Raw genomic sequence first — 14,786 nt, 5'->3', positions numbered from 1 at the left:
TTCCCATCCAGTGGTATACAGAGTGAGCAACAGTACAAATCAGGGCATTCCCATCCAGTGGTATACAGAGTGAGCAACAGTACAAATCAGGGCATTCCCATCCAGTGGTATACAGAGTGAGCAACAGTACAAATCAGGGCATTCCCATCCAGTGGTATACAGAGTGAGCAACAGTACAAATCAGGGCATTCCCATCCAGTGGTATACAGAGTGAGCAACAATACAAATCAGGACATTCCCATCCAGTGGTATACAGAGTGAGCAACAGTACAAATCAGGGCATTCCCATCCAGTGGTATACAGAGTGAGCAACAGTACAAATCAGGACATTCCCATCCAGTGGTATACAGAGTGAGCAACAGTACAAATCAGGGCATTCCCATCCAGTGGTATACAGAGTGAGCAACAGTACAAATCAGGGCATTCCCATCCAGTGGTATACAGAGTGAGCAACAGTACAAATCAGGACATTCCCATCCAGTGGTATACAGAGTGAGCAACAGTACAAATCAGGGCATTCCCATCCAGTGGTATACAGAGTGAGCAACAGTACAAATCAGGGCATTCCCATCCAGTGGTATACAGAGTGAGCAACAGTACAAATCAGGGCATTCCCATCCAGTGGTATACAGAGTGAGCAACAGTACAAATCAGGACATTCCCATCCAGTGGTATACAGAGTGAGCAACAGTACAAATCAGGGCATTCCCATCCAGTGGTATACAGAGTGAGCAACAGTACAAATCAGGGCATTCCCATCCAGTGGTATACAGAGTGAGCAACAGTACAAATCAGGGCATTCCCATCCAGTGGTATACAGAGTGAGCAACAGTACAAATCAGGGCATTCCCATCCAGTGGTATACAGAGTGAGCAACAGTACAAATCAGGACATTCCCATCCAGTGGTATACAGAGTGAGCAACAGTACAAATCAGGACATTCCCATCCAGTGGTATACAGAGTGAGCAACAGTACAAATCAGGGCATTCCCATCCAGTGGTATACAGAGTGAGCAACAGTACAAATCAGGACATTCCCATCCAGTGGTATACAGAGTGAGCAACAGTACAAATCAGGACATTCCCATCCAGTGGTATACAGAGTGAGCAACAGTACAAATCAGGACATTCCCATCCAGTGGTATACAGAGTGAGCAACAATACAAATCAGGGCATTCCCATCCAGTGGTATACAGAGTGAGCAACAGTACAAATCAGGGCATTCCCATCCAGTGGTATACAGAGTGAGCAACAATACAAATCAGGGCATTCCCATCCAGTGGTATACAGAGTGAGCAACAGTACAAATCAGGGCATTCCCATCCAGTGGTATACAGAGTGAGCAACAGTACAAATCAGGGCATTCCCATCCAGTGGTATACAGAGTGAGCAACAGTACAAATCAGGGCATTCCCATCCAGTGGTATACAGAGTGAGCAACAGTACAAATCAGGGCATTCCCATCCAGTGGTATACAGAGTGAGCAACAGTACAAATCAGGGCATTCCCATCCAGTGGTATACAGAGTGAGCAACAATACAAATCAGGGCATTCCCATCCAGTGGTATACAGAGTGAGCAACAGTACAAATCAGGGCATTCCCATCCAGTGGTATACAGAGTGAGCAACAATACAAATCAGGGCATTCCCATCCAGTGGTATACAGAGTGAGCAACAATACAAATCAGGGCATTCCCATCCAGTGGTATACAGAGTGAGCAACAATACAAATCAGGGCATTCCCATCCAGTGGTATACAGAGTGAGCAACAGTACAAATCAGGACATTCCCATCCAGTGGTATACAGAGTGAGCAACAGTACAAATCAGGACATTCCCATCCAGTGGTATACAGAGTGAGCAACAGTACAAATCAGGACATTCCCATCCAGTGGTATACAGAGTGAGCAACAATACAAATCAGGGCATTCCCATCCAGTGGTATACAGAGTGAGCAACAGTACAAATCAGGGCATTCCCATCCAGTGGTATACAGAGTGAGCAACAGTACAAATCAGGGTATTCCCATCCAGTGGTATACAGAGTGAGCAACAGTACAAATCAGGGCATTCCCATCCAGTGGTATACAGAGTGAGCAACAGTACAAATCAGGACATTCCCATCCAGTGGTATACAGAGTGAGCAACAGTACAAATCAGGACATTCCCATCCAGTGGTATACAGAGTGAGCAACAGTACAAATCAGGGCATTCCCATCCAGTGGTATACAGAGTGAGCAACAGTACAAATCAGGACATTCCCATCCAGTGGTATACAGAGTGAGCAACAGTACAAATCAGGACATTCCCATCCAGTGGTATACAGAGTGAGCAACAGTACAAATCAGGACATTCCCATCCAGTGGTATACAGAGTGAGCAACAGTACAAATCAGGACATTCCCATCCAGTGGTATACAGAGTGAGCAACAGTACAACTCAGCCAGCATTCATTCTTTGGAGCCTGTACTGCCACAGTTTTTTGACAGACCAGCTATTTGACAGAAATACAATGCTGTGTTCTATTCTCTCATTTGGATCAGCTGGGAGATGTTTCAGACAACAGCACAAAAACAAGTCAGTGCCTGTATCCAACACTCTCCTCCTATGCCACTCACTATGTCTCTTTCACTCATTCACCCTCCCGCTCACTCTCTCACCTTCCCTCATTCTCTCTCCTCCTCCCATACCCAGTGACTAAGTCTGACTCACTGAGATCTCGCTCTGAGACAACAGAGAGGTGTTTAAAAAGGTACAGTTCAGCCATTTTTATCTCAAAATCTCATTTCTGGATAACAAGTAGCCCTTAATAATAATATTAATATTCACACTCATATCTGTATATGGGTTGGAAATAGCAGATTTGGGCACTGATAAGCGCCTAAATGGTAACGCAGTGGCTGTACAGTAACATGCTATAAATGACAGAGCTCAGACTGCGCTTCACAGTGCTGTATGACTGACAGCCGTTCTGAACTTGAGAACTGCACGCGACAACAACTTGCCCCTATCCCTTCCACTAATTGGCCAACTTTTGAAAAAGATGTCTGAGTGAGGGAAATGCTGTAAATTAAGAGGGACTCTATTGAGAGATTAAATGTTGAATATAAATAAATACCGCTTTGATATCATACAAGAAAGCCACATTTCCATATCATAAAACTAATGTCATATACACAGTGTCAATGTTGATGATCACCATGTCTGATGTAGTTACAAGATGACGTGGTGTCATACCCTGGGTTGTTCAGAACAGAATGAGACTGTCTATTGTGAAGACAATTTGCAGCGGAACACGCACTTGAATGACCCAGTACAGTTGTAGTGATGTGTTTTGGGGATTTAAAAAGATAATCCATGACTCCTTTCTGACGCCTTTCTTTGCGCACCAAAATTACGATCCGTTTCTCTGAATTGCCTTGTAAAAGCCTAACACTGGAAGATGGTATTTTATAAATTAGCTAGTCATGTTGGAAATAGAGCAAGCTTAAAATAATGGCCACCTGACCCAGATAGCGATTTCATAAACAACAGTAATTGTGTGATGGTGGGATGCCGGGTTGTGTTCCAAACAAAACAACTACAAGTGTTCTTGCTCTAGTTCCTCAACGGCACAGCTAGGAGAGAGAAAAAAAAATAAACACCTTTTAGTTGAGTCATAAAAGTGCATTGAAATTACTTAGGAACTGCACACACTTTGGAGAGGTGTGTAGCCACTTAGAGACATACACCAATTAGTCCGCTCACTGAAACCCTTGTCATTTTATGTGTAATCTTGCACCTACTCCACATTCCCCAGGAATAGTCTTAACATGTTACTGAATGTACAGTGGGGCAAAAAAGTATTCCAGAGTATTTTAAAATGTGGTTATCAACAAATTCTGCAAAATGTACAGTAAATGTAAAATGCACATAAAAATGAAAATATAAAAATGAACAGTGTAATGTTTAGATTCAGTCTTGGGTCAGGTGAACAGTTGTGTCCTCAACTTTAGTCTAATACTTTTCCCATAATCTCTCAATTTCTCCCTTTCAATTGCTACTATGTTTATGCATTTCATATTTCTTCTGGAAGAAACATTTCAATTTAGCTCTATCTATAAAGGCCAATTAATAGGACTCTAAAGGATTGTTTTTGTTGAAAAAAATCAAACATTGCAAAAACATTGCTCCTTAGCCAAGAGCAATTTCTCAAGCAAGAATTTTGCTACAGCAGGAGATGGAATATGACAGCCATTTTACAGCATCTGCCACGCATTCAAAGACTAATAGCAGTCACTTATCACTGCGGATGAGGGGGATCAATGTCTTCTATTTTATACTAGGGATTACAAGAGAGCTGCAGCCAACGCACACACACACTGCATACACGAACATACATCCACACACAGCAGGTCTTTCTCTCTCTTTGTTCCTCTACAGTGGTCTCTCTCTTTCTCCCTCTCTCCCCCCCTCTTAACACTTGCTCTCTCTCAAACACACACATACACACAAACGGGAGAGTGCTTGGCAGTGTGAGGGACTGGACGTGGATGGTTAGACGGACAGTAGTGGGGCATTAGATAAGTGTGTGTGTGACTTAGCAGGCCATAATGGGCTGGAACAGAAACACCAAATGATCCCGATCAGCCCATCCACTCCACTAGTCATTAAAGACATGCCTTCTGTCAGGGTGCCAGCATTCAGAGGGGAAATACATTCATTTGATTAGTGAAGTACAACACGAGGTGAAAAATCACCCAGGTTTTCCAGACATCTGGTTCATACCAGATGGTTTCACTTGTAGATGATACACTAGTCCTGAAACAGAACTGGTCCCTGTTTCTTATACACTTAATCTCCTGTTAAACCAGGATTGTGATGCCTGGAAAAGCATTGCAAGAGCTAAGGCCAAAATGAGCATAATGCACATCTGCACGCACGCGCACACACCTGTTAGAAGTCCAAAGGTTCAAGTGCAGAAAATCTCCCTCCCAACAGTCACATATTTATACACACACAGTGATGGAGTGCTGAGCTGGTCATTAGACTAAACCAGGGGTAGGAAACTACATTTTACAAAACTACATTCAGCTCTGGGATGATTTTTGTCTGAAAGTCATCTGTTCTTTCGACAAATCGATTATAGCCCTGTATGCCATTGGCTGATGTAAAAAGGGCTTAATAAATACATTTGATTGATCGGTCAACATTTTTAAACATGCATTTTTCCATATGTAGACAGACCCTATGTGTTTTAATAAAATCTCCTATATTCATTGAGCTTGTCTGATGTTTAAGCTTAAGGTTGGATGAAATAATACAAATGCCTCAAGAGGGAGCCAGAGATCTAGACAACAAGAAGAAAAAACATAATCCAACTATTCTCCTCCCACTCCAGCAGGCTTTCAGATTCTGCCATTACTCTAAAGTAATGGCAGAAGTTTCCGGTGATAGGCTACATGAGGAGTAGGCAACCTTTCTCATGATGAATGCCAATTTATCTTACTATTTCTACCTATCTGCGTGCAAGTCATGGTTTTCATATGCACATTTTCTTGAAAGTTTCAGTTAATTTATAATAACGTCTTCCTATCTCAAAATAATTATCATGTGGTTAATCAAAATTCTATTCAAATTAAAATGTTAAAGCTAAATAGTAACTTCTATTGCCATCCATGTAGAAATAGCCTAAATAAAGTCAACAAATAAAATCATTGCAGCCTGCAGGTAGAAAATAATCAGATAAAAATAAATATCCTATAAATCACATTGTTGCAGACAGGCCATGTGTAGCCAAACTTGAAACATTGCATCAACTATTAACTTGGGTCTGGCCCGAAGCTTGCGCTAACGAACTTGCAACTTTGCATGAAATATTCTGGGCCCTCTAGAGTTCCCTGCTATAGTGAGCTCGGAACAGACATGGCTATATTTGCACAATGGAAAATAAGCCGTTTTTGACTTTGGTAGGAGCTTCCCGGAGATGAGTAAAGGCAACTCAAATGTTCTACTGCTTGAGCTCCTGTTGCTCTTATAGAACATTAACTCAAAAGTATTATGGAACCCCTGCACCTAAATATAGACAGTAACAGCACCCAAAATGAATACAGAAACTTATTTCAGTCCAAGACAAGCACTGATAAGATGTAATCAGGTAGGCCTATTTTATAACATTTGCACTGGATAAGAGCGTGACATTTTTCCCTTTCATGCTGAGTGGTTATCGAAAGGGAGAGAGGAGAAAATATTTCGCAAATACATTGAGCAACTATTGTAATTCTCAATAGATGCAAAAACAGACTCTGTATGGTTGCTGTTTGAGGTGAAGCAAATATTACGTTGAGACGCTCAACAGGTCATGCATGAGTGGTGGTGTGTTAAGCCAATCAGAAATACTATCAGATCCCAAAACGGACACATTTATATGCCTACAGTGCCTTCGGCTGAGACCCCTTGACTTTTTCCACGGTGTTAGGTTACAGTCTTATTTTAAAATGAATTAAATATATAATTTCCCTCAGCAATCTACACACAATACCCCCTAATGATAAAGCAAAAACAGGTTAAGAAATGTTTCAAAATATTTAAAATACATTAAAAAACTTTTTTTTTTTAAGTATTCACACCCTTTGCAATGAGACTCGAAATTGAGCTCAGGTGCATCCTGTATGCATTGATCATCCTTGAGATGTCTACAACTTGATTGGAATCCACCTGTGGTAAATTCAATTGATTGGAAATGATTTGGATAGGCACACTCCTGTCTCTATAAGCTCCAACAGTTGACAGTGCATGTCAGAGCAAAAACCAAGCCATGAGGTTGTTGCATGGCGCCGACAGAGATGGTCGCCTCGCTTTGAGTTCTAAGGAAACTATGCACTATTTAGATTTTTTAAATGTATTATTTCTTACCCGAGGAAATCTTAAGTCTTATTACATACAGCCGGGAATAACTGTTGGATATAAGAGCAACGTCATATAACAAACATTAGAACTTTCCCGAAGCGGATCCTCAGTTCGGACCACCACCCAGGACAATGAAGATAATTCCAGTAGGCGATCCAAAACACCGCAGTAGGAGCAGCCACCTGGCCAGGCTCCGTAGACGTGCACATCGCACACTACTCCCAAGTATACTACTAGTGTCCAGCCTATTGACAACAAGGTAGACGAATTTCGCGCAAGAGTTGCCTTCCAGAGAGACATCAGAGATTGTAACATTCTCTTTTTCACGGAAACATGGCTCTCTCGGGTTATGTTGTCGGAATCTCTTCAGCCACTGGGCTTCTCCATCCATCGCGCCGACAGAAATAAACACCTCAATGGGAAAAGGAAGGGCGGGGGTGTATGCTTTATGTTTAACAACTCATGTAATAGTAATCATAACAACATACAGGAACTCAAGTCCTAGAATTCCTTAGAATCAAGTGCCAGCCATTTAACCGACCAAGAGAATTCTCATCAGTTATAGTCACAGCTGTGTACATTCCCCCTCAAGCAGACACCAAGACGGTCATCAATGAACTTCAATGGACTATACGCAAACTGGAAATCATACATCCTGAGTCCGCATTTATTGTAGCTGGGGATTTTAACAAAGCAAATTTCAGAATAAGTCTTCCTAAATTATTACAGCCCACTGATTGCGCTGTGCTTGCGCAATACCCTCGACCACTGCTACTCTAACTTCCGCGATGCATACAAAGCCCTCCCCTTCCGCGATGCATACAAAGCCCTCCCCTGTTCTCCCTTCGGAAAATCCGACCACGATGCCATCATGCTCCTTCCATCTTGTAGGCAGATATTCAAACAGGATGCACCAGTGACGAGAAACGTTTTGAAACGTTTGACCAAAGTTAAACAATTTAAGGGCAATGCTACCAAATACTATTTGAGTGTAGGTAAACTTCTGACCCACTGGGAATGTGATGAAAGAAATATAATCACTCTACTTTTATTCACATTCACATTCTTAAAATAAAGTGGTGATCCTAACTGACCTAAAACAGTGAATTTTTACTTGGATTAAATGTCTGAAATTGTGAAAAACGGGGTTTAAATCTATTTGACTAAGGTGTACAGTATGTAAACTTCCAACTTCGACTGTATATACTGTATTTTACACCATCTATTGCACCTTCGCCATCGCTCATCCATATACTTCCACATACATATTCTCATTAACCCCATTAGATGTGTATTAGGTAGTTGTTGGGGAATTGTTAGATTGCTTGTTAGATACAGTGCCTTGCGAAAGTATTCGGCTCCCTTGAACTTTGCGACCTTTTGCCACATTTCAGGCTTCAAACAAAGATATAAAACTGTATTTTTTTGTGAAGAATCAACAACAAGTGGGACACAATCATGAAGTGGAGGGACATTTATTGGATATTTCAAACTTTTTTAACATATAACACATCAGTGTTCAGACTGTCCGCAATAGGCTGAAAGAGGCTGGACTGAGGGCTTGCAGGTCCTCACCAGACATCACCGGCAACAGTGTCGCCTATGGGCACAAACCCACCGTCGCTGGACCAGACAGGACTGGCAAAAAGTGCTCTTCACTGACGAGTTGCGGTTTTGTCTCACCAGGGGTGATGGTCAGATTCGAGTTCATCGTCGAAGGAATAAGCGTTACACCGAGGCCTGTACTCTGGAGTGGGATCGATTGAGGTAGAGGGTCCGTCATGGTCTTGGGCGGTGTGTCACCGCATCATCGGACTAAGCTTGTTGTCATTGCAGGCAATCTCAAAGCTGTGCATTACAGGGAAGCCATCCTCCTCGCTCATGTGGTACCCTTCCTGCAGCCTCATCCTGAAATGCCCTCCTGCATGACAATGCCACCAGCCATACTGCTCATTCTGTGCATGATTTCATGGAAGACAGGAATGTCAGTGTTCTTCCATGGCCAGTGAAGAGCCCGGATCTCAATCCCATTGAGCACATCTGGAACCTGTTGGATCGGAGGGTGAGGGCCATTCCCCCCAGAAATGTCTGGAAACTTGCAGGTGCCTTGGGGTAAGAGTGGGGTAACAACTCACAGCAAGAACTGGCAAATCTGGTGCAGTCCATGAGGAGGAGATTCACTGCAGTACATAATGCAGCTGGTGGCCACACCAGATACTGACTGTTACTTTTGATTTTGATCTTGCTATAATATGGACTTGGTCTTTTACCAAATAGGGCTATATTCTGTATAACCATCCCTACCTTGTCACAACACAACTGATTGGCTCAAACACATTGAGGAAAGAAATTCCAACAAGGTTCATTAAAATGCATTCCTCATAAAGCTGGTTGAGAGAATGCCAAGAGTGTGCAAAGCTGTCATCAAAGCAAAAGGTGGCTACTTTGAAGAATCTAAAATGTATTTTGATTTGTTTAACACTAAATGATTCCATGTGTGTTATTTCATAGTTTGGAATGTTTTCACTATTATTCCACAATGTTTACTCTAGTAAAAGAAAAACCCTTGAATGAGTAGGTGTCCAAACTTTAGACTGGTACTAGATATATACACGGCTCAGAAAAAATAAAGGGAACACTAAAATAACACATCCTAGATCTGAATTAATGAAATATAAATATATTCTTTACATAGTTGAATGTGCTGACAACAAAATCACACAAAAATGATCAATGGAAATCATGTATCAACCCATGGAGGTCTGGATTTGGAGTCACACTCAAAATGAAAGTGGGAAAAACACACTACAGGCTGATCCAACGTTGATGTAATGTCCTTAAAACAAGTCAAAATGAGGCTCAGTAGTGTGTGTGGCCTCCACGTGCCTGTATGACCTCCCTACAACGCCTGGGCATGCTCCTGATGAGGTGGCAGATGGTCTCCTGAGGGATCTCCTCCCAGACCTGGACTAAAGCATCCGCCAACTCCTGGACAGTCTGTGGTGCAACGTGGCGTTGGTGGATGGAGCAAGACATGATGTTCCAGATGTGCTCAATTGTTTTCAGGTCTGGGGAACGGGCGGGCCAGTCCATAGCATCAATGCCTTCCTCTTGCAGGAACTGCTGACACACTCCAGCCACATGAGGTCTAGCATTGTCTTGCATTAGGAGGAACCCAGGGCCAACCGCACCAGCATATGGTCTCACAAGGGGTTTGAGGATCTCATCTCGGTACCAAATGGCAGTCAGGCTACCCCTGGCGAGCACATGGAGCGCTGTGCGGCCCCCCAAAGAAATGCCACCCCACACCATGACTGATCCACCGCCAAACCGGTCATGCTGGAGGATGTTGCAGGCAGCAGAACGTTCTCCACGGCGTCTCCAGACTCTGTCACATGTGCTCAGTGTGAACCTGCTTTCATCTGTGAAGAGCAAAGGGCACCAGTGGCAAATTTGCTAATCTTGGTGTTCTCTGGCAAATGCCAAACATCCTGCACGGTGTTGGGCTGTAAGCACAACCCCCACCTGTGGACGTCGGGCCCTCATACCACCCTCACGGAGTCGGTTTCTGACCGTTTGAGCAGACACATGCACATTTGTGGCCTGCTGGAGGTCATTTTGCAGGGCTCTGGCAGTGCTCCTCCTTGCACAAAGGCGGAGGTAGCGGTCCTGCTGCTGGGTTGTTGCCCTCCTACGGCCTCCTCTACATCTCCTGATGTACTGGCCTGTCTCCTGGTAGCGCCTCCATGCTCTGGACACTATGCTGACAGACACAGCAAACCTTCTTGCCACAGCTCGCATTGATGTTCCATCCTGGATGAGCTGCACTACCTGAGCCACTTGTGTGGGTTGTAGACTCCATCTCATGCTACCACTAGAGTGAAAGCACCACCAATATTCAAAAGTGACTAAAACATCAGCCAGGAAGCATAGGAACTGAGAAGTGGTCTGTGGTCACCACCTGCAGAACCCCTCCTTTATTGGGGGTGTCTTGCTAATTGCCTATAATTTCCACCTGTTGTCTATTCCATGTGCACAACAGCATGTGAAATTTATTGTCAATCAGTGTTGCTTCCTAAGTGGACAGTTTGATTTCACAGAAGTGTGATTGACTTGGAGTTACATTGTGTTGTTTAAGTGTTCCCTTTATTTTTTTGAGCAATGTATATAAACTCAGCAAAAAAAGAAACGTCATCTCACTGTCAACTGTGTTTATTTTCAACAAACTTAGCATGTGTAAATATTTGAATGAACATAACAAGATTCAACAACTGAGACATAAACTGAACAAGTTCCACAGACATGTGACTAACAGAAATTGAATAATGTGTCCCTGAACAAAGGGGGCGTTAAAATCAAACTGGTCCGTATCTGGTGTGGCCACCAGCTGCATTAAGTACTGCAGTGCATCTCCTCCTCATGGACTGCACCAGATTTGCACCAGAAAACTTTAGTGTCCTAAGGTTTCATAACTGTGACCTTAATTGCCTAACGTCTGTCTGTAAGCTGTTCGTGTGTTAATGACTGTTCAACAGGTGTATGTTCATTAATTGTTTATGGTTCATTGAACAAGCATGGGAAACAGTGTTTAAACCCTTTACAATGAAGATCTGTGAAATTATTTGGATTTTTACGAATTATCTTTTAAAGACGGGGTCCTGAAAAAGGGAAGTTTCTTTTGTTGCTGAGTTTATATATACTTTCAGATGGCTACTTTTCTTTCCATTTATAATCTAATGCTAAATTGCAGGTTTTGCAGAATATATTGTTGTCTGCAAAGAACGTCCCAGAGGCGTATATGCATGCTCTATTTTCAAGCGACATTCTGATTTAGAATTGCTTATATTTTCTGGTTGGATTCATAGTCTCTCCACTGACTGTCCTAATTGCCCCATTTTTAAAACCTCCTATGATCAGGGATTGAGTCTGTTGGAGAGGATCAGCTTGAGCAAATCGAGGTGTAGAACCACTGATCTACAAATAGTTTTTCCTGCCAAATATTAGTCTTTGTGCAATTAAGATTCGTAAGCTACGCCCTGGTTTAGGCGATCCCCCAACAGAACCCTACCGACATTGAATGATTGATTGTAGACAGCTTCTGTCAATTAAAGAGCATTTCCTAGGATTTTCCATCTGCAGCAAATCCAGTGGATAATGCTGGCAATACTGGTCAAAGAGAAAACCCACAAAAAACTACCAAAACACCTAGACTATAGGCTATAACCTGTCCTGTGCTTGAGGTAGTAAATTGCCGTCAACACAAATCTAGGATCAGAATATCTAACCCCCAATCCTTTCTTTCACAATTACATGGATGAAAAATGTCACACACACACCTGGGTCTCATCCTGCACCACGCGGTACTGTTCCTTCCAGACAGTGATCTTGGACACCTCGTCCTTCCTTAGGGCTCTCTCCTTCTTCAGCTCAGGGCTCCAGAAAGTCTTGATGGAGTTCATGGAGGAACTCAGCTTGCTCTCCTTAACCTCCACCTCACGACACAGCAACTCGTTCTCACGCAGAACCTGAGGGACCAGCCGACTCAGTCAGTAAAACATACACACATACACACTGCAAATACAAAATGTTTTCACACAAATAGCAGAACACTCAACATCAAAGTCATACTAGATCTTCTCAAAGTAGGGTACATGTCAAACGATTTATTACTAACTTTCCTTATGACATCACAGCATTGAGCTTTCCTTGTCCATTGTCATTCTACAGACAGACTAACATTACCAACTGTGGCTACTGACCTCTTTGAGTTGGGCCTGCAGGTCCAGTATGGTGTTGTCCCGGGCCTGTCTCAGGGAGTGAGGGACCGTGGAGGCCATGTGGTGATCCCCAAAAGCCAGGGCGTCACCTGCCATCATTCCCCCAGGGAGCACAGCGTTGGCCTGGGCAGATGTGGCGATGTTGGGAGTGCTAGCTGCCACCCCTCCACCCCCTCCTGCGCTTGCTCTTGACCCATAGGTCACCCTCTGTCGACCCATTGTGGTCATCTCTCGACCACTCTTGTTAACGTGGTCGGACATGGCAACCTCGTTGTCGCTCAGGTACATGGGTCCTGAGGTGGCATAGGCGGCATTGAGGGACTGGATGTTCTCCATGGAGAGGGTCTTACCCCCCGCTCCGCCTGGACCCCCTCCACTGCCCCCCGTGCTGTTGGTGCGACGGTGGCCCATCCGTGGGGAACGGGGGAGATGAGGGGAGCGACCTGAACCCTGGCTGCTCCCCCCATCTCTCCCTCCGCTGAGGTTGGCATCCGCTCTGCCCACGGAACGGGAGCTGCCGTACATGTTCACTGAAGCAGAGGAGTGAACGTATTGATGGTGGGAATGAAGAGGTGCAGTGTCTGAAATGTCAGGATGTAGCTTTGCCTAGTGTGTGTGTGAGAGATTTTGACAGCAGATCTGTGAGTTTGTGCTGACGTGTCTCTCTGTTCCGGCTTCAACTGGAGAAAGTGAGCACTTGATTCATGTGAAATTGTTAAGCTCTCTTCACGCTCACTCACTCTCAGAAGGGACTGGGTGACAGCTGTTCTTGGAGTGAGAGAACAGCCACTCAGAGAGTCCACACACAGGAAACTGATCTGGAAGAAGGAACAGAGTTTAAAAGGGATCATCAACAGCTAGATATTGCCTGACTAGGTATCTCTCCTGACATGGGCATGTTTTCAATACAGACTCCTTTTGTCGTACAATATTCCATAGAAGGCATCCAAACCTTATGAAAGTAGCACAATATTCCCGTAATCTTGTAATAAATCAAATCTAGTGATACTGTACATAACTGGACATTTCTGCCATCCATTGTGACAGTGTGGGGGGATAATCAACCCGCCAATTAATGGCAATGCATTTCTTAGCAGTTATAAATGCTTGGTTACATAGTTTCTACTGATAACAGTCTCCAGTATCAACATTTCCAAGCAAATCAAAACCGAGAGAAGCGAGAATCTGAAGACCTGCTGAGACAAAATAAAATAATCTTTGCCAGAATTCACCTAGCCTTCATAAGAGTATAACATATGCAAATATGACCCCTTCTGTGTTTTACACCTCCAGCAGAGGAATTACATTTCTGAGTGCATGATATTCAGTTTCACTGACATATAGTACATTATATGGATAGTCTTAAAGTGCAGTAATTTATGTCTGAGATGATATGAACATGACTGGGCATTCAAACACATCTGTATCCATTCATCATCATCAATAGTGTCTACCAGGTTTCCTCATATTTTTGTTTTACATGTTTTGTGTCATCGGGAAAAGCCTCTATCAACCCTTGATACAGTTTGGAAATCAACTTTAGAGGTTTGTCAGACTGCCTTAAAATAGTTTCAATCTTTGAAGCTCCTGGCTTGTCCAGTGTTTTCTGCGCAGAGAGAATAAAGTGTAATCTCAGCACCGTCACACACTGGTCTTCTCTGGTTGCTTGACCCTGCTGAGACCCCTGTCACCATCTGATCCTTCTCAGATGAGGCATGTCAAAGAATTACCTTGATGTACATTTATACATTATATTATCCAAGAATAGAATCAATTGTTCAATAATTGAAATGACCATTCTTCCTAGGTCCCAAACTGAAGCCTACCCATCAACTCAAGATGTAACTTTGTATCCATTCATTGATTGCTATATTATACTGCAAAATTCATTTTTCCTGGCTGTCTTGCTTTGCTTGGACATCTGTCACCATCTGTTCCTGCTAATAAATGATGAGCATAGTGTTATGTACTGACTGTTCACCATGACAGTGAAGCCTGTAGAGTTGTTTATACCATGTCAGTGTGAAATTAAGGGAATTAACTAAGGAACCTGGCAGATCAATAACTTTACATTGCTATACTGACTAATAAAAACTCACAACGCATCAAAAAACAGAATATCAG

At 43.2% G+C, this 14,786-nt stretch overlaps 1 protein-coding gene across 2 annotated transcripts in view; it reads right to left on the bottom strand.

The window, feature by feature from the left end:
- Positions 1–14,786, bottom strand: part of LOC118395736 (ELKS/Rab6-interacting/CAST family member 1-like) — a 41,885-nt gene that overhangs the window by 25,757 nt on the left and 1,342 nt on the right. For both annotated transcript variants that reach the window (XR_008066477.1, XM_052465914.1), the window contains exons 2-3: positions 12,645–13,480; positions 12,222–12,410 (exon numbers count right to left, since the gene is read on the bottom strand). Coding sequence is in view for 1 of the 2 variants with exons in the window: in XM_052465914.1 (XP_052321874.1) it covers positions 12,222–12,410; positions 12,645–13,187 (732 nt within the window). In the remaining variant the exon portion in view is untranslated. The remainder of the gene's footprint in view (positions 1–12,221; positions 12,411–12,644; positions 13,481–14,786) is intronic.

This window comes from Oncorhynchus keta, chromosome 17, assembly GCF_023373465.1.
Source record: "Oncorhynchus keta strain PuntledgeMale-10-30-2019 chromosome 17, Oket_V2, whole genome shotgun sequence".
In the NCBI taxonomy this organism is placed as follows: domain Eukaryota; kingdom Metazoa; phylum Chordata; class Actinopteri; order Salmoniformes; family Salmonidae; genus Oncorhynchus; species Oncorhynchus keta.
The sequence above is the reverse complement of the archived record's forward strand: the minus strand, read 5'-3'. Positions and strand labels throughout refer to the sequence as shown.